The 19,890-nt window shown below is 38.8% G+C and overlaps 1 protein-coding gene across 3 annotated transcripts in view; it reads left to right on the top strand.

Moving 5' to 3' along the window:
• Positions 1-17,469, top strand: part of LOC121293152 (ras-related protein Rap-1b) — an 84,363-nt gene extending 66,894 nt beyond the window's left edge. For all 3 annotated transcript variants that reach the window (XM_041215900.1, XM_041215901.1, XM_041215903.1), the window contains exons 7-9: positions 8,171-8,314; positions 14,592-14,705; positions 16,141-17,469. In XM_041215900.1, the coding sequence (XP_041071834.1) occupies positions 8,171-8,314; positions 14,592-14,678 (231 nt within the window). In that variant the 3' untranslated portion in view covers positions 14,679-14,705; positions 16,141-17,469. The remainder of the gene's footprint in view (positions 1-8,170; positions 8,315-14,591; positions 14,706-16,140) is intronic.
• The last annotated feature ends 2,421 nt before the right edge of the window (positions 17,470-19,890 follow it).

The raw sequence follows: 19,890 nt of genomic DNA, 5'->3' as shown, positions 1-19,890 counted from the left end.
TGTCTACCAGCCACACAGCTTCTTTCTTAACTTCCTTCCTGTTGATGATGCCTCCAAGTCCAGGATCACCAGATCACATGGACCAGTATTTCTTAATTTCCAAGAAAATTACAGTTGATCCCTTTACAATTGATGCAAACTCTGAAGTCCTTTTCAATCATTCTTTAAAACCACTTCAGGTTCCACAGACCTTTTAAATTACAAATTTTTGCTTACTATACTGCTGCCAGGGCAAAAGTTGTCACAGGTGTTCATTTGTTTTAAGCATTGTCAACTTGTCTAGTACTTCCATCTTCTTCATATCAAAGTCTTGAATTAAACCATGGTATTTTTTTTGGGGGGGTACATGTTCATGTCTATCCTTATGGGTACTTTGTGGAAGTAATTATTCAGAATATTTATCTTAGTGCTCATCTTCAAACCTATTTAAATGTATTAATGTTTGTGCATCTTCCTTGATGACCCTCTATAGCATGGAAAATTGTGCTCCAATATAATTTCGGGCAAAACACTTAAAAGGTGTGCTTCCAGCCTAACATGTGCTGTTTCTAATTGGAGCCCATGGTCTTCAGGGGTTTATAAGGTTAACAGCAAAAAAAAAAGCTTCTGTTTGTCTGGAGCTGGCATATTGTATACTGTAATAAAGTTTGTTGCTCTTCAGCCCCCAGCTATGAGATGTAAATATGTTGTCCAGCTGCCCTCCCCATTGTTTCAATCACAAGATCAGTATTTGCAACAAGACGCAGTAGCTGATCTGCCTCCTGATAGTGTTAAAGATTATTTGGAATACTCTCATCTAGACCCATGCAGCCAGATGAAATCTTGTACTGACAGCAGCACCCACTGCAAACTTGAGGCTGCTGCTAAATTTTTAATCTTTACCGCAGTGGTGTCAAGGCTCAAAATAAAAATCTATAATTAGAAGCTATGATATTGCAATTTTAATTCCCTTCCCTTCACTCATTGTTAGATTACCCCCTGGTTTCATGGACATCATTTCAAACCGAAGTGGTAATGTGGAAAGATAAAGCTTTGTGCTTCTTTTCCCTTCTTGGAAAGGAGATAACTTGGTGTCCCTTTCACTCTCTCCTGCTGTGTTTTCAGTAATTTGTGCTATCACTAGAACCCATGTTGAGATTAACGTGACTTTATTTTTTTCAATACTTGAACTCCTTTCTCAGCATATTTCTCTATAGGTGTTCATAATACTCATGAATTTCAAGCCACATTTCTCTCTCCCAGCATAACTTACAGAATTGGATTTTAGTCATTGCTACTTAAGTAATAATTTACTAGTCATTTTTATAAATGGTCATTCGTCCTATTTTTAAACACTTGGCAGACCCAAACTGTGGAAATACAAATTATATATATGCTTTTTATAAATTAATTGTGGAACACCACTGTAGGAATACTTCTGAAAAGAGGAAGAATGAAATTGGAAGGGGAGAATGCAAGCTTGGGTAAGAGGGCCATTGGAGGGAACAGGGGTCTGAGAATGAAGTAGAAATCGCAGAGGGTTGTAGATACTCAGTCAATAAATAGATTCAGGACTAAAACTGATGCGTTTTCTTCAAAAAGATAAGGATATAGGGATAAAGAAGGAAAGTGAAGCTCATGTGGAATTTCAGACATGATCATGCTAAATGGCAAAGCAGGCTATTGTGGTCAGCTCCTCCTATTTTCTTTGTTCTTGTTATGCTGCAAGTACCAAAAATACTAATGGTGTGCAGGTGGGGAATATAATTACTATAAGGTTGTAAAATGTGTTTCATTGTGTCCTTCTGCAAGTTTTGTCGTGCAGGAATGTCAGTATTTGAAAGTTGAAATCACTTGCTTAACTTGTGTGGTTAAGTATAATTGTAAAATGGTGCTGTAATCATGACATTGGAGAATATGCCTAATGTTAATTGTATATAACTAATTTTATACAGAATATAATTGATTTGGCAGCATTTGATTCTGTCTTTAAAATACCAAACTCCAAATTGCAATTTCTATGTAACAAACAGTGTCTGAATTGCTTCAATAATAACTGTTGTCCCTTCAGTGTCAATAGAAAAAGTCATTTTGTAGTCTGAACTCAATTTACCAGATCCAAAATCAATACTTTGCTGGGCATTAATGTGTCTAGTAGCACACTGGTCTGAATTAGAAGTAAGAATTCAAGCCATACTCAGTAACTTGAATATGGCTCAAACTTTATATTGGAGTCTTTGAGATTTAAACAAAAACATTATCTACCTGAACTCTGGATTCTATTGTATGTTGAAGGCCTATTCAAAAAAGCACAAGGATTTCTGGTATCTTCCAACTGATCATTAATTTCCTTGTTGTTTATGGGATCTTGGTGTGCACAAAATTACTGCTGGTTGTTTGCAACACAGTTACTGCACTTTTAAATATCTCATTATAAACGAAGTGCTTTGAATTTCTGAAAGATTTAATGAGGCGCTGTGTGCATTCAAGTTTGTCCTTCATCAGTGACTGATGAAAAACATGGTCTAAATCGCAATGTATGATTTTGAAATTGATTCAGTTGCTGGAGATGCATATACATATCACAAGTTCCAGTTAGATTGAGCTGGATAATATTCTTGTCACCATGATGTACATTAATTCATATTAATTCCTTTAGTTCTCTAGACCTCCACCTTAAAAGAAAATCACTGGCAAACTAATACAGTTGTGTTTCAGGAGTATCAGTTAATAATTCTACATAAGAACATAAGAAATAGGAGCAAGAGTAGTCCATTCAGACCTTCAAGTCCACTCCATCATTCAATGAGATCATGACTGATCTTCTACTTCAACACCATTTTCCTGCACTATCACCGTATCCTTGATGTTTTTAATATGTAGAAATCTACCTACCTCAGTTTTGAACATACTCAACAACTAAGCATCCACAGCCCTCTGAGAAATATTCATCACTGAGTGAAGAAATTCCTCGACCTCTTGGTCCTAAATGGCCTGCCCCTTATTTAGAGACTGTGTACCCTAGTTCTAGACCCACCAGCCAAGGAAAACATCCTGCATCTACCCTGTCGAGCCCTGTAAGAATTTTGTATGTTTGAGTGAGTTCATCTCTCATTCTTCTGAACTCCAGTGAATAAAGGCCCAGTCTGTTTAATTTTTCCCTCATAGGACTATCCCTCCATCCCAGGAATTAATTTAGAGAAAAGCTGAAAGCAAAATACTGCGGATGTTGGATATCTGAAACAAAAACAGAAAATGCTGGAAAAGCTCAGCAGGTCTAACAGCATCCGTGGAGAGAAAAACAGAGTTAACATTTTGAGTCCGTATGACTCTTCTTCATACCTTCTTACAGGGTTTGATAGGGCAGATGCAGGATGCTTCCTTTGGCTGGTGGGTACAGAACCAGGGTACACAGTCTCAAAACAAGGGGCCGGTCTTTTAGGACCGAGATGAGGAGGAATTTCTTCAAAGAGGGTGGTGAATATTTCGAATTCTCTGCCCCAAAGAGCTGTGGACACTCAATCATTGAGTATGTTCAAGACTGAGGTAGGTAGATTTCTACATATTAAAAATGTCAAAGGATATGGGAATAGTGCAGGAAAATGGTGTTGAAGTAGAAGATTAACCATGATCTCATTGAATGGTGGAGTGGACTCAAAGGGCTGAATAGCCAACTCTTGCTGCTATTTCTTATGTTATGTAGAACTATTAACTGATTTAATTTAGTGAACCTTCGTTGTACTCCCTCTACGGCAAGAATATTTTTCTTTAGGTAAGGATACCAAAATTGCAAGCACTACTCCAGTTGCTGTTTCACCAAGGCTCCATATAATTGCAGTAAGCCATCTTTACTTCTATGCTCAAATCCTCTTGTAATAAAGGCCAACATACCATTTGCCTTAATTCCTTGCTGTATCTGCATGTTAGCTTTCAGTGACTCATGAACAAGACTCCAAGTCCCTTTGAAGTTCAACATTTTCCAGCCCCTCTTCATTTAAGAAATACTCTGCCTTTCTGTTTTTCCATCAAAATGGATAACCTTACATTTCTCCACATTGTGTGTTCCATCTGCCAAATTTTTGGCCACTCCCTTAGCATCTCCAAATCCCCTTGAAGCCTCTTTGCATCCTCCTCACAACTCTCATTCCCACTTAGTTTTGTGCCATTAGCAAACTTGGAAATATTACATTTGGTCCCCACATCCAACGCATTGATATAGATAATGAATAGCTGGGGCCCAAGCACTGATCCTTGTGGTATCCCACTAGTAACGTCCTGCCATCCTGAGAATGATCTTTTTATTCCTACTCTGTTTTCTGTCCATTAGCCAATTCTCAATCTATGCCAAAAAATTACCCCAATTCCATGTGCTCTAATTTTGTTTATTAGCTTCTTGTGTGGGGCCTTCTTTCTGAAAATCTAAATTTATCACATCCAACGATTTCTGCTGTAAATCCACCAGTATTCTGCTAGTTACATCCTCAAACTCCAACATATTTGCCAAACATGATTTCCTTTTCATAAATCCATATTGATTCAGCCCAATCCTACCATTATTTTCTAAGCATCCTATTATCATAACCTTTATTAAAGATTCTAGCATTTACCCTACTAGTGATGTCAGGCTAACAGGTCTGCAGTTCCCCATTTTTTCTCATCCTCCTTTCTTAAATAGTGCGGTTACATTTACCACCTTCCAATCTGCAGGAACTATTCCAGAGCCTCTAGAATTTTGAAAGATGGCCACCAATGCATCTTCTATCCTTGCTGCCACCTCTTTCAACATTCTCTGATGAAGATCACCAGGTCCATAGGATTTATCTAACTTAAGTCCCATCAATTTCTCTAGTACTTTTTACTAATATTAATATCTTTCAGTTCCTCATTAGCACTAGTCCCTTGATTCTCCATTATTTTTAGGAAGGTTTTAGTATTTTCCTCTGTGAAGGCAGACACGCAGTATTTGTTTAGTTTCTCTGCCATTTCCTTATTCCCCATATTAAATTCTCCTGATTCCGCTTGTAGTGGACCCGCATTTGTTTTTGCTAATCCTTTCCTTTTGACATACCTGTAGAAACTTTTACAGTCTGTTTTTACATCCCTCGCTAGTTTACTCTCACAATAGAGTCATAGAGTTTGACAGCACGGAAAGAAACCCTTCGGCTCATCGTGTCTGTGCCAGTCATCAAGTTGCTATCTACTCTAATCCCATTTTCCAGCACTTGGCCTATAGCCTTGTATGCTATGGCATTTCAAGTGTTCATCTAAATATTTTAAATGTTGTGAGGGTTCCCACCTCGACCACCCTTTCAGGCAGTGAGGCCCAGATACCAGCCCCCCCCCCCCCCCCACCCCCACTTTTGGTTAAAAAAAGTTTCCTCAAATCCCCTCCAACCCTCCTGCCACTTACCTTAAATCTATGTCCCCTGGTTATTGACCCCTCCACTAAGGGGAAAAATTTCTTCCTATTTACCCTATCTGCCGCTCATAATTTTGTGCACCGCAATCAGGCTCTCCCCCCCCCCCCCCGCCCCCTTAGCCTTCTCTGCTCTAACGAAAACAAACCCATCTATTTTCACTTTCTTAATCTTTTTGTTGGTCCTCCTTTGCAGAATTCTAAAATGCTCCCAATTCTCAGACTTACCATTTTTTTGGCAACTTTATACATCTCTTCCTTTGATCTAATACAGTCCTTGATTTCTTTTGTTAGCCACTGTTGGAACACTCTCCTCGCTGGGTTTTGTGCATTACGACAAAACTACATCTATGTATCTGTTCTTTAAGTGTTAGCCATTGCCTGTCTACTATCAAACCTTATAACATAGGTTCCCAATCTACCAATTTTCCCCTCATACCTTCATAGTTTCCTTTGTTTAGATTTAAGACTCTTAGTCTGAGTTTGAAAGTGATATAGTTCAATGTAAAATTCTTTCATATTATGGTCACTCTTCCCTAAAGGCTCTTTTACAACAAGATTATTAATTAGCCCTTTTTCATTGGACTATTTTAGATCCAGTATTGTGCATTCTCTATTTGGCTCTTCAACGTACTGCTCTAGAAAACAATGTTGCATACATTCCAAGAATTTGTCCTCTGCAGCATTAGCAGTAATTAGGCTTACCCAGTCTATATCATGTCCCACAATTACTGTATTATCCTTATTACACACACCTCTAGGTTCCTGATTTATGCTGTGATTTACGTTACCAATGCTGTTTGGCCTATAAACAACACCCACCAATGTGTTCTGACTGTTTCTTAGTTCCACCCAAACTGATTCTAAGTCTTGATCTTTCGAACTAAGGTCATCTCTCATTACAGCACTAATACCCTCTTTAATTAAGAGCTACCACCACCCTTTCTCAGCATCCTGTCCTTCTTAAATGTAACATACCCTTGGATATTCCGATCCCAGCTTTGGTTTCCTGTAACCATGTCCCTGTAATAGCTATCAGGTCATACATATGAATATATAAGTGAGCTGACAATTCATCTCTTTTATTGTGAATTCTATGCCCTTATTTGTGTTTTTACTGATTTTGTAAACTCTGGCCCTATCTGCTAGCACACTCTTAAGTTTGCAATCACTCTCCCTTCCTGCCATACTCTGATTATAATTAGCTTTATTGTTACCTTGATCAATTGCCTTGTCATTTCCCTTAAATTTACTCAATCTGCCCCTTCATGATCCTTTCCTTCCCCTAGTTAGTTTAAAGCCCTCCCTACTTCCCTAGTTATATGACTTGCTAGAATACTGGCCTCAGCACAGTTCAAGTGTAGACCATCCCAACAGTATAGCTCCCATTTTCCCGAGTACTGGTGCCAGTGCCCCATGAATTGAAACCCATTTCTCCCACACCAATCTTGGGGCCACGCATTCATCTCTCTCATCTTTTTTACCGTATACCAATTTGCATGTGGCTCAGCTAATAATCCAGAGATGATTATGCACCTTTGAAAAGTGCTAGGTTGTATCTGTCTGAGCGGATAGTGGAAATGACGTACGAGTAAAAGTGGTCTAAATAGGGTTCTAAAATTTGTACATTGTGTTAATTAAGTTTTGCAGTGAATGTATATTCCTTAAAAAGTCACATGTCTTTCTTAAAACTTTGTGCATTCTGAGGCTTGTATAGGTTTTGCTACGAAATGTACCAGAGTTTTAGCATAGTTAAAAAGAATAACGGAATTAATAATTGATGACAGATTTGCAAAAGTGCCCTCTTTTTGAATGTTGAGAATTATCCACCATCAGATTACTGAAATATATTTGTAGCTTCGTTTATAATTTCCTCCTAGAAGTAAAACCATCATCAATCCAGATCCATTTATTTTTGGAGAATCTGCTTTGCAGGATGACTGTAAGCATTAACTCACTTCACAGTAAGAACTACAATATTAAAATCAAATTTAATAATTTATCAATGAAGTCATAGTTGATCACGGTTTTCCCATTCCCTCCGACAAAAATATATTCATCCCATCTACAGTCACCATTAAAACTTTATACATTATAGTGATAGGTGTGAAATTCATACATAATGTCCACTTGACCTACCTAAAATGCCAACACTGCAGATCTATATTTTGCCTTTCAAATTTAAGATTACTTCCAAACAGAACATTTTGAGCTAGGGATTACTAGGGCAAAATATTGGTTATTGCAGGTCGGTCCCTATGGCTTTTTGGGGGTCGGTTAGCTCAGTTGGCTGGATGGCTGGCTTGTGATGCAGAGTGATGCCAACAGTGTGGGTTCAATTCCTGTACCGGCTGAGGTCATCCATGGAGGTCTCGCCTTCTCAACCTCGCCCGTCACCTGAGGTGTAGTGATCCTCAGGTTAGACTCGCCACCAGTCTTCTGTCTCCAATGAGAGAGCAGCCTATGGCCCCCTGGGACTATGGTGACTTTCTTTTCTTCTGAGAGTACAGATTAAGAAAATCGTACACAGTTCATGTGTATTAGTTAATGTGTGGTTCCCACTTGTGATATTGGGAACTGTATATCGAATATACCTAGTGACAACAGCTTGTTCATTGTTTCATGCATGTATCATAACTAAATGTAATTAATTTATGAATGATCAATTGCTATGTTTTAGCAATGTAGAAAAAGATTAAAGAATTTTGAATTTTTAATTTTACATTTGTACAAATATTTTCAGCTTCTCACAGAAATTCATCTGCCCTTTTGCAGGTACCAATGATTTTGGTTGGTAATAAGTGTGACTTGGAAGAAGAACGAGTGGTTGGAAAAGAACAAGGACAGAATCTAGCAAGACAGTGGTGTAACTGTGCCTTTCTAGAATCCTCTGCAAAGTCAAAGATTAACGTTAATGAGGTGAGACTAATGTGCAGAAACACTGATCATTAATGCCATTTGTTGCATTAAATGATTTATGTATTCATTTCATCATGGGAAAAGTTTTAATTTGACTGGAAAGCAGACAAGTTGACAATGATTGAAATTTGCATCTAAACATATAGGGTGAATAATTTTTTTTAAAAATTTAGAGTATGAAATTAATTTCTGGTTGTAAAGTTTGCAGAACAAACGGTTATTTTGTATGAGTTTGACTTTGATATTCTCAGGCTGTGGGTGAGTTACAAGTGTTGGGAATTAGAGATAGTTTAACTAAGCTATATTGGTTTTTGTGGGTGTGAGGAATGAGTTTTAGTTTTAATGTTTAAGTTTGATTTGTATTTCTGTATCTGTGTGTTAAGAAAAGGTCAAGTTGAGTTTTCGTTTCACTTTAAAAGGTGCCTGCATTTCTAATGAGAGTTTATGACTGTAAGAGAAGTTGAGCAAACAGGAGTAGAAAACTGGGCTGTTGCCTAGTAACAAGAGCCTAGAGAGGCAGGACCCTCCCACAGACGTGCACAAGCACATTCAACTAGAAAGAGCAGTTTTTGAGTTCAGTCTTGAAGGCAGCTGCCTGGCGGAAGCAGCCTAGAAGGCTCAGGTAACCAGTTCCAAGCTAAAGTTGGTTGAAAGTTGCTGCCAGGCAGCAGCTAAAGCAAAGGGGACAGATAGTCAGTCCCAAGCTAAAGAAGAAAGTCCCATAGAATCCGGGGAAGTGGAACAAGAGAGTCTCAAGCAGACCTTCTAGACAAAGGAAGAACAGGAACCTGGAAAATGTACTGTTAAGTGGAGTTAAGAGTGAGGGACAAAAAGGCTTTAAGCCTAAAGCTTTAAGCTGCAGGAAGCAGAGTCAAAGCAATATAAAGACTTGTGAGAATTCAGAAGGTTCAAAGATGCAACTGAAAGTCTGTAATTCTTTGCTATAGGCATGTAAAGCAGTGGGGTACTGTTGACAGCTGAGCCAGTGAGAGAGAATGCATGGAGGAAAGCTTGAATGCATATGGTGACCCAGGGGAGAGGAATATCGGAAGGAGAGTTCGAAACCCAGGAGGTGGACCCTTGCGGAAGGTGTCTAAGAGAAAGCATTAGTTTGAGAGAAGGCGAGTTCTTGGAGAGTGGAAACCTTCATGTGAAAGAGTTCAATGAGACTGGTTGGCTCAGTGTAACAAGCGTCTGAGGGGAGTTGAGGAGAGATCCATAGCACAAAAACAAAAATACTTGGAAAAACTCAGCAGGTCTGACGGCATCTGCAGAGAGGGATACTGTTGATGTTTCGAGTCTGTATGACCCTTCATTACAGACTCGAAATGTCAACTGTATCCCTCTCCATAGATGCTGTCAGACCTGCTGAGTTTTTCCAGGTGTTTTTGTTCTAGATTTCCAGCATCCGTAGTATTTTGCTTTTATCTTAGAGATCCATAGCATCTGTCTGGGGTGGCATCTGTTACTTGATTTCAGAGTGTGGTGTTTCCTACCACAGGTTTACATGGACTGTACTTACTGTGAACATACAGGTATGAGTTTTTGTAACTTGTGTTATCCTTACAAATCTGTATATATCTTTAAAGGCATAGTTGTGGGTGAAGGATTATTGTAATATAGTTCACCTTTTCTTGTTTAATAAATGGTTTATGCTTTTGTTAAAAGTTCATTAGCTGACTTCGGTGACTTTGTTCAGTAGCCCCTCTCCAAGTACCTAAACAAATAAACCAAAGTTAGGATCTATCAAGCTGGGTTCCGCCCTGGGATCAGGCTTGTCCAGTGGTTACCTCAGGTGGGGATCATTACACAGGGCTGTTTGTTGCCCATCCCAAGATGCACTGTGAAGGTGTTTCTGGGCTACCTTCTGGAACTGTTCCAGTCCTTTTGATGGTACTTTCATGATGCTGTCAGGAATAACAGAATTTTCTGCAGCTTGGAGGGAATATGCTTCTTGCTCTTATCCTTCTTGGTGGCAAAGGTCACAGAGTTACGAAGTGCTGTCTAAGGCAAGTTGCCACAATGCGTCCTGTAGATCATGGTATGATGTTGCTGGTGAGGGTGGATATTGAGTCCAATGGTTCCAGTCAAAGAGAGACTGCTGTTTTTCATAGCGTTGAGTTTCTTAGTTTACTTTTTGGATGGATCCATCAGGAAAATGTTGAGTATTCAGTCATGCTCCTAGCTTGAATCTTGTAGATGGTGAAAATTTTGAATTCAGGAAGTGAGTCATCCGTTACTGAGTATCTTGCCTCTGACCTGCTTTTGTAGCCATGATTTTTGATCTGGATAGCCAACCTAAACTTCTAGTCAGTGGTTAAATCCATCCAACACCCTGCGCACCACCCCTCCATTTTTCCCTGAGGGAGCTGCTAGTGCCTATTGTGCCTCCATAGCAGCTTGCACATTGAAGATCGTGAATGCTGAGATATTTGTCTTATCAGCTGTAATGTCTTGACGTATCGGACAGGTTCCTACTTGAAACAGATAACTTTATTACAGGGAGCTTTTTTAGAACCTACATGCCTAAACCAGGTCCATGACTAGAAAGCCACACTCCCCGAAGTACCCGCACTTTGGGCTCATTCATCAAGAACAATTACGTGGCCCCTAATAGGCAGTAAGAAAAGCTACACCTTCAGTCACTACATCAGCAGTGGTCCGAAGGTAAGTTCTGGAAGGAGGTTTGGAGCAGGCAGTGGCAAGCTTGGTTGATTGTGACAACTGTTGAATTGAGAAACCACTCATGTTCCTCTTGGCCCATCAAGGGGTTTTAACTTGCCTTTCGATGACATTCTTCAGGTCTGTAACCAGGCTTTAGGTCCCAAATTAACACGAGAGCCCTATCATATATTTTCAGCATTTGTGATAATTTCAGCATTGGCAGCTTGAGCGTGTGCCATACCACTGGTAAATTTGTTTTATGTACAAAGAACAAGCACTGCGCATACCAATTTCTACCCTAAAGTTTTAGTATCTGATCTTGATAAACTGAAAGCTTCTGTCCAGAATGTACAACTAAGAATAAATGAATCAGAGTCATTATAGTACAGAAGGAGGTTATTGAACCCATCGAGTCCATACTGGCTCTCTGCAGACCAATCCAAACAGTCCTATTTCCATGCTCTATACACAATTTTATTTCCCTCAAGTGCCCATCCAATTTCCTTTTGAAATCATTATTGTCTCCACTTCCTCCACTCTTGTAGACTGAGTATACCACATCACTACCGGTCACTGGGGTTTTAAAAAAATCTTCCTCGCATTCCCCTCTGCATATTTTGCCCAAAACCTCAAATCTCTGTCCCCTAGTCCTTGTGCCATTTGTTACTAGGAACAACTTTTTCTTTGTTTACCATAACTAAATCTTGTCCACTTGGAGCAAATCTCCCCTCAATCTTCTTTGCTCACAGAGTTAGCTAAACTCCCTTACCTCTGGAACCGTTCTGATAAATCTCCTCTGCACCCTCTCAAGGAACTTCACTTCCTTCCTAAAGTGTGGTGACTGGGACTAAATGCAATATGCTACTTGAGGCCAAACCAGAGCTTTATACAGGTTCAGCATAGTTTTTCTGCATTAGTACTCAGTACCTCTATCTATGAAATCCAAGATCCCAAATGCTTTGCTAACCATGCTCTCAGTATGTTCTGCCACCTTCAAAGACCTATGCACATTTACTCCCAAGTCGTTCTGACCCTGTACACGAACTGTGCCATTTAGTCTGTATTGGACCATGACTTCTGAGCTCCCCAGTGTCGCATTGGGAGGTAACCCAAAGATGCGCTGAGGAATCCCCTTCGGAAGTTCCCGGGTAAGAGTTGCATGGCAATTGGCCAGAAGTGCAAAGTTTCCGTGGGCAATTGCCCTGCACTGGGAACTATTCGAAAATGCGATTTAAATTGCTAATGGATGATCCGACTGGGATACACCAATTATTACCCAGAAAAAGCTAGAAGGATTAAAACCACTTCTAACTCTGGATAAATATTGCACAGACTCAGGCCAACACCTCCATGGAGACTCTCTCTCTTACCCATTGCACCCTCCCTCCACTGCACCACCCCCCTCCCACCGCCACACACAAGGCCAGCCCAGCCTGACCCACCCTCTGACTTCCAACTTTCTCCATGCCACCTCCCCCCTCCAACCCCCAAATCCCATACACTTGCCTTAGACACTTACCTCTCCATGACCTGTCAATAATCTTTAAATTTCAATGGACCTTTAAAACTACCTGGTTTACAGCAGCGAGTGCCATTAACAAAGGGGCGGCATCCTTCCATTCAACTCAGCTACACTTCGACGCCAGGCCCCAGGGATGTGCTGCTCTGCCTGGTTCTTGCCTAGCCTGCTTGCCACTGCAAGGAAGTTCAAGCCCATTGTCTCTCACTCTCCCTTCTACCAAAAATGCATCAACTCGCGCTTACATCTGTCACTTGTCTGAACATCCTGCTAATCTGCATATGTCCTGTTGGAGTTGATTTGTATCATCCTCATTATTTATCGTACCTCCAAGTTTGATATCCCATGTCAATTTTGAAATTTTACTCCATTCCAATATCCAAGTTATTTATATGTTTTCAAAAAAGCAGTAGTCCTAACAACGCTCAACATTTTTATTATTTTTGTACACAAGCATTAGAAAACCAACGTTTCTGCCTGGCATGTTTTTTATAGTCTTCCTATTCTATTCTGGATCTCCCTTTGTTTTCTTTTTCCAATCTTATCAGTCTATTTGCTAGATCTGAGTCCTTTTACCACCCCTCTCACTGTGTTCCTGGTCTTTACAGAATGTATGTATCCTCCAGAGGTTTTTTATTCTTTCATGGGATGTGAGCACCGCTGGCAAGTCCAGCATTTGTTGCTTGCCCCTAACTGCCCTTGAAGTTGGTGGTAGTGAGCCATCTTCTTAAACCACTGCAGTCCATCTGGTGTAGGTACATCTACATTGCTGTTAGGAAGGGAATCCCAGGATTTTTATTCAGCAACAGTAAAGGGATGACGATGTAGTACCAAGTCAGGACGGTATGTAGCTTGTACCGGAAAACATACTGAGATGTTGTGTTCTAATTTAAAACTGCATTCTTCACACAAAGAGTGGTCAGTGTATAGGAGACTTCCGGGAATAGTGGCAGTAAAAACCCTGGAATCTTTTCAGAAGCGGTTGGAAATTGTGTTCTAAAATATTGGGTATCCAGGCTGAATTGAGGAATGCTGATTGCGCCCCCCCCCCCCCCCCGCCCCAATTTCTGATTATCTTGTAATAATTTTGTTTTTTCTTAAAGCCTGAGAATTGTTGTGATACATTTTAACAATTTAAATTAGAGGAACTTTTTTTAAATCTCAAATCCCTGTCCTCTGGTTACTGATTCTCCCACCAGTGGAAGATTTATTTGTATCTACTCTCAAAATGCTCATAATTTTGAACACAGCTATTAGACAGCCCCTTGACCTTCTCTGCTTTAAGGAGAACAATCCCAGCTTTTCTGTTGTCGCCAGAAATCCAAAGTCCCTTATTCCTAGTACCTTGCTCCTAATGTCCTTTGCTGCACCCTCTGTAAGTCAAGGGTCCTGTATGATGCTTAACAATTTGCCCTGCCACCTCAATTTACAGAATCTCAGAATCAGAGTTGTTGCAGTCAACTTAAACTGGGCAATTTACAGCATGGAAAGAAAGGTTACACATGAATGTGAAATGGTATAGATGGGGTCAAGAATTATGTAAGGTTTGAATTGATTGTAACCTAATGAATTCCATTATAGCTACTGTTTATACTGCTAAGATGCCCCTTAATATGTACTAGAGCATTATGAAAGATTTTGGTTTAGTTTCTTCGAAATGGGCAAAAGGTTTATGACAAAGACTTTATTTAAACACAAATATCAAACAATACTGCTGCAGTAACTTCAGTTGCTGAGTGGAAAAAAATTTCAGTTTCAATGGCACTGGTTGAACCATCCATCAGGTAGTGTACCTCAGTAAATGGTATGTAGCCAATTTAATCTCAGTTTAGAGACTGGATTAATATAACAAACATATCTGTTACTAAATTTGACTTGCATTGACAAGTTTGTGATCTAAAAGGTGAAATCTATAACCCAACTATCCTGTAAATGAGGGAAAGCTTTATTTACAACAATCTTGCTAACGTTTAGGTCCTTTTCTATAACTTGAATACTCAAAAAAAAACACTTCTGTTTTACAGGGACTTTGTGAACATTATAGATCGCATTTCAAAACTTAACAGTTATTAATTAAATTATTGTAAATTACAGATTTTCTATGATCTGGTCCGACAAATCAACAGAAAATCTCCAGTTTATGGAAGGCCTCAAAAAACCTCAAAATGCCAGCTGCTTTAATACAGATATATTCTCACTCCGAGCCAGGTAAAAATGATTTTATGTAAACTTTATACCTGTTAGTTTTGGGGAAGGGGGAGAGAAAAGAGGGGGAGTACTTTGGACTATGATATTGGCTACATATATTTAAACAAACTTGTTTTCCTCTTTTTAATAAACTTGAACATTCTCTTTTGGAAATTGTGTACATGTTTTTTTGTAACAAGAAAAAGGACTCAATCTACCAATAGGCTGAAGACTTTTCATAATTTTAACCAAATTTGATAAAATATTTGATCATTGCCACAGGTTAAACTAAATAAGGAGGCTGGGAATCTTCCCTGGTATTAATACAAAAGTCTTTTAAAGCTTGCATGCAAGTGTAAAATAAATCCCATGCAATACTAAACATTAAATGTTTGAAAATTTGTAAAGTTACAGATCTGTTTGCAGCACTTTAGTTTCCCCAGTTCTCCCACCTCCTCCACTCCTCAGCCTTCTATTTCCTGATCTTAAAGCATTGATTTATGTTGAGGTACAATTCCATAGATGACACAGGCTTGTGGCTACACTTTTGAACTTGGACAGTGATTTTTCAGACCGGTAGAAGGAGAAGACAGACCATGACTAGATTGTGATAAAGGAAGTGGTCCCGCTTCATTTCTCTTGCATCTCAATTTTTACCCAAGTTTCAGGGTACTAAGACCAATTACAATACTATTCATGGTATTACCCTGCCAAAATCACAACTGAGCACAAACTAAGGATTTAATATAGCACCTTTGTTGCCTGCATGGCTCAATTCTGTAGCACATGTCAGCATTTGTTCTGAGAGCAATTAGAGGAGCTTTCTCATGTTTGATTGCATTTTAAACATTTCTTAAGTGCCTGTGTGTTGTCATTTTTGTCTTTGAAAACAAATTGCAGTTTCCTAATAGGCTAGAGGAATTGTTCGGTGAAAAATAATGCTCTGGTGGAAAGGAGTATTTTAAAATAGATTAATTTATGAAATGTTACTCCTAATACCAGAGGGGATGTAATCTACTAGTTGAGTTAATTAGCCAGAATATTAAACTTCTATTCTTTTTATCTTCTCACTTGAAAGTTTTTGGCAACTCTGAATTAGATATACCGAAAGTATTTGAGACATAAATTTAAATTGCTTTATATTGTTATAAATCCTGCAAACACATTCTTTAAGGTGGTTTATGTAAAGGGTATTTTTAAAAAATTCAAGTGGACAATGTAAATGGGTTCAACATGATGGTTTTCTGGAGAAAAGAAAGATTGATGTAAATTTTGAGAAGGATAGTGGGATTCAGTCAAGTCGTCAAAGGGATGGGCTTTTGGACCTCTTCTTTTTTGTGACGTTTCTTAAAACATCTGTGTATATACACATGTACAGTAGAAATTTCCAGCTGTCTCTTGACTAAAGATGGTAATAGCATGAATTTAACTAAAGTTTTTTTTAATAAACTTTCAGATATGATGAACTATTTCCCATTTTGACAGTGCCAGCATTCCACTTTACTAAACCCATTGACATCTGAAAAATGGACTTTCCTGTGGTGGTATCCTTCAACAAATGGATGAAAGCTCCCAAGTCATTTTGCACATAAAGTAACTATAATGTTTTCAGCATTTCAGGAACAGAAAGCTATTTTTTACTTCTAAACATTCTAATAGTAAGCAACTGTTAAAACTAGGACCTACAATACAGTGTTACTGCTGACCACATTGGAGCAAGTACTCCTTTCACCAATGTTGCATTAAACTGGTAAATAACTATTGGTAATTCCCTTTTTTGGCAATTAAGTTATGTAATTTCCTGAAAGCACCACTATTTTAGCATAATAAAGATGGAAGTCCAAAGATCTCTTTAGATTAGATGATTTCTCACAGCTAAATCTGCTTCTTGAATATTTGTAGCTTTTAAAATGGAGATGCAAAATCATTGTTTTAGTGTATAACTGCGCTCTGATAATTGCAACAGCTATTAAAATAATTGAGTTTTTATTTTAGTAAAACCTGTGGAAACAGTGATTTCTGTATAGAAAGTGAATGTTTTTGTTTCAACCATACTTTGTCTTTGGTCTTCAATGTTGCCTTCAAATAGCTGTTAACATTTTCAGAAAAATGTCAAGTCTTTCATTGTATGTTTCCTTTTTGTTTACATGGATAATGTTTATAAAGGATTGTACAGTGCGGGTCTACAACAGGAATTATATATTTTAAGATACTTATTTTAAGACTTTACAAGTTTGCTTCGACATCACTCTTGATATGCTCCTGCAGTGTGGATTCTCACTAATTCTGCTTGCTTATGCATATTTGTAATTATCAGTACCAAATATACATTAAATTAGACATTGCCTGTTAGTGGTTATGTTTCACGTGTAATGTTTTGTTGAAATGTTTCCTGGTGGAAGAGTACTGTGGGTATTGATGGTGAATGTGAGAAATAATTTTTATTCGAGTGTAATTGGTCACATGGCCTAAGTTCCGCTCATTTATTTAACAATGCCTTCATGCTTTGTATGCATTAACTTTTGGGTAGAAGATTGTGTATGGAATTGAGCCACAGTATTTGAAATGACCAACTTAATGCTACAAGTGCTTTAAGGTGGCCAAATGTAAACTTAAAAGCCTTAATTTCCATAGAGTGGTGCAATTTTTTTGTATAACCTTGCATCAGTTCAATAAATTTGGATTGCCTTGCAAGGGCTTGCATTATGATTATCTGCCACTTGAATGTTTTGTCATGTTTTAACTGCAAGTAAATAAAGTATTCGTTTAACTTTTGTAAATGTAACACATTGTGTACATTGAATACCATATGCGTGTTGTGCTGAGTGATTTTTACACTTTTAAAAAGCAGTTAAAATAATCCAAAAGCACCATTTATTTAGAGCAAGCTGCATATTTTGTGCTTTGTATTGGTGTAAAGGCTGCAAGTTTATTTTCAGTTCTTAGTTTGTGTGTATATTACCACACCACACAAAAGGAATTGCTTAAAAGAGTTATGGGCTAAGGTAACTTTACCTTTAATCTTTGATTTCTGGAAATATTTTCCTCCATGTAAAACCTTTAATCAAAAGTATGTCTTTGCTTCTGTACCATTCAACAAATTCCCCAACTGATTAAGCCCTGATTTTAAAAGATGGTATTTAGCCAGACGTCTTCCTTTTGCAGGGCTAACTTCTATCCTTGCATCCCTGAAACTTAAGAACCAGTTTGTAGCTGCATGTATTTAATTAAATTCCCTCATTAAGCAGGAGCTACAGAAACCGTCCATGACTGTAAGGTCAGTCTCATTTTAAAGTTTAGTTGTCACGACATTAAAATAGAGAACAAAAAATCAATTTAACAGCTAAAAGCTAACGTAACTACAATGTTAAGAAAAAATTACCACTGTAAAGAAAAATCAACAATATTTCATTAGCACACTTCGACAGTCTAATTAGCCCTTCCTTTACAGATTGACCCACGTTTGAAATGTCATGGCCCATAACATCCGTGCCCCCCAGTGTCGGATTTGGGGGGTACCCCAAAGATGTGCTGGGGAATCCCTCTGGACAATTGCGCTGTGCTGGGAACCATCCGAAAATGCGGTTTAAATTGCTAACTTCGGATGGTTCCGCCAGGGTTATACCAATAGTTACCCAGAAAAGTTTAGAATTAAAACCTCTTGTAACTTCTGAATAACTATTATAAAGACCCAGACCAAACCCATGGGACTCCCCAACACACCTGACAACCACCGAGTACCCCCCCCCCCCCCCAGCCTCTGACATCTACCCCCCATGCCCTCAAATGCTATCCACTTATCTTAGACACTTACCTTCTCCCTGGCCTGTCAATTTCCCTGGCCCTTTAAACTCACCATCTTTATAGCAGCTAGTGCTGTAAAAAAAAGGGGGCATGGCCACCTTGAATGCAGCTAGAGCTGCACTTCGAGGAGTGTGAGGATTCTTTCGATGCAGACCCCAAGCAGCTTCAGCGAATGGAAGTGTCAACGTAATTTTCAAGACCAGGTAAGTAGGCATTTCTTCTAATTCCTGCGGTTCAGCACTTTCCAACGTTAGTCGAAGGTTACATCCCCATACTCATATTGAGTGCGATCATCCAATTGCATTTTTGCAAATACTTTAGCCTTGTCTATTGCGTTCATGAGGGTCTCCACCATAGTTGACTTGGGTATGTTTATCAAGGCTTACCCTTTTATTTGTTATCTGGTTGTCTGCCACCATTCTCAACTCTTTCAACTATAGAGCTTTTAGTTTACATAGAAACATGGAAAATTTACAGCATAGAAGGTGGCCGTTCGGCCCATTGTGTCCCTGCCAGCTGAAAAAGAACTATCCAGCCTAATCCCACTTTCCAGCTCTTGATCCACAGGCATGTAGGTTATGGCACTTCAAGTGCATATCCAAATATTTTTTTTTAACAGGCAATGAGAGGTTTTTTTTAGTGTATATTCCCTTTCAGGCAGAGTTCCAGACATCCATCACCCTCTAGATGAAAACATTCCTCCACTCCCCTCTAATCCCTTTTATGGATTACTTTAAATCTATGCTTCCCTCCTGCCCCCACCCGACCCTGCTTGCCCAATTTCCCTTTTAATTTCACTTCTACATTTTTTATACGCCAGGTTTTCTACACTATTGAGCTTGTCACTTGACATTTTTTTTGCCTTATTGATTATGCTCTTTGACATCCAAGGGGTCTAAATTTGCCAGTCCCTTTCTTTTTCTTAGTATAGGAATATACTTGTTCATATTTGTTCTGAACCTCTGCTGCATCACCTCCTTGAATGCCATCTGCTGCTGTGACACACTGATTTACCCTCAGGTAGCTGTTTCCAGTTGACTTTCGCCATATTACACCTCAAATCAGTAAAATTAGGCTTCCCTCATTAAAAAACATTTTAATGCTTATTTTATCTTTGTCCTTTTCCATATTAATGCTAAATTTAACTCCATTATGATCACTACCACTAAATGCTTTTCCGCTGATGCCCAGCTTAATTTGAAAATTGCTGAATAGAGAGATGTCTAAGCTTTTCGTCTTGCATTCATCACACAAAAAGCTTAGGCATGGCTCTTTTTTTCAGCAATACTCCAGTTCTGTTCTACCAAATGACTATTAATTTGAAAACTAGGCCCAGAACTACCCATTCACTGGCTTGACGTGCTATGCACTGGCTAAAAAAAGTTCTCCTGAATACATTTTA

This window comes from Carcharodon carcharias, chromosome 21, assembly GCF_017639515.1.
Source record: "Carcharodon carcharias isolate sCarCar2 chromosome 21, sCarCar2.pri, whole genome shotgun sequence".
In the NCBI taxonomy this organism is placed as follows: domain Eukaryota; kingdom Metazoa; phylum Chordata; class Chondrichthyes; order Lamniformes; family Lamnidae; genus Carcharodon; species Carcharodon carcharias.
Note: the sequence above shows the minus strand (reverse complement) of the source record. Positions and strands in the feature narration are given on the sequence as shown.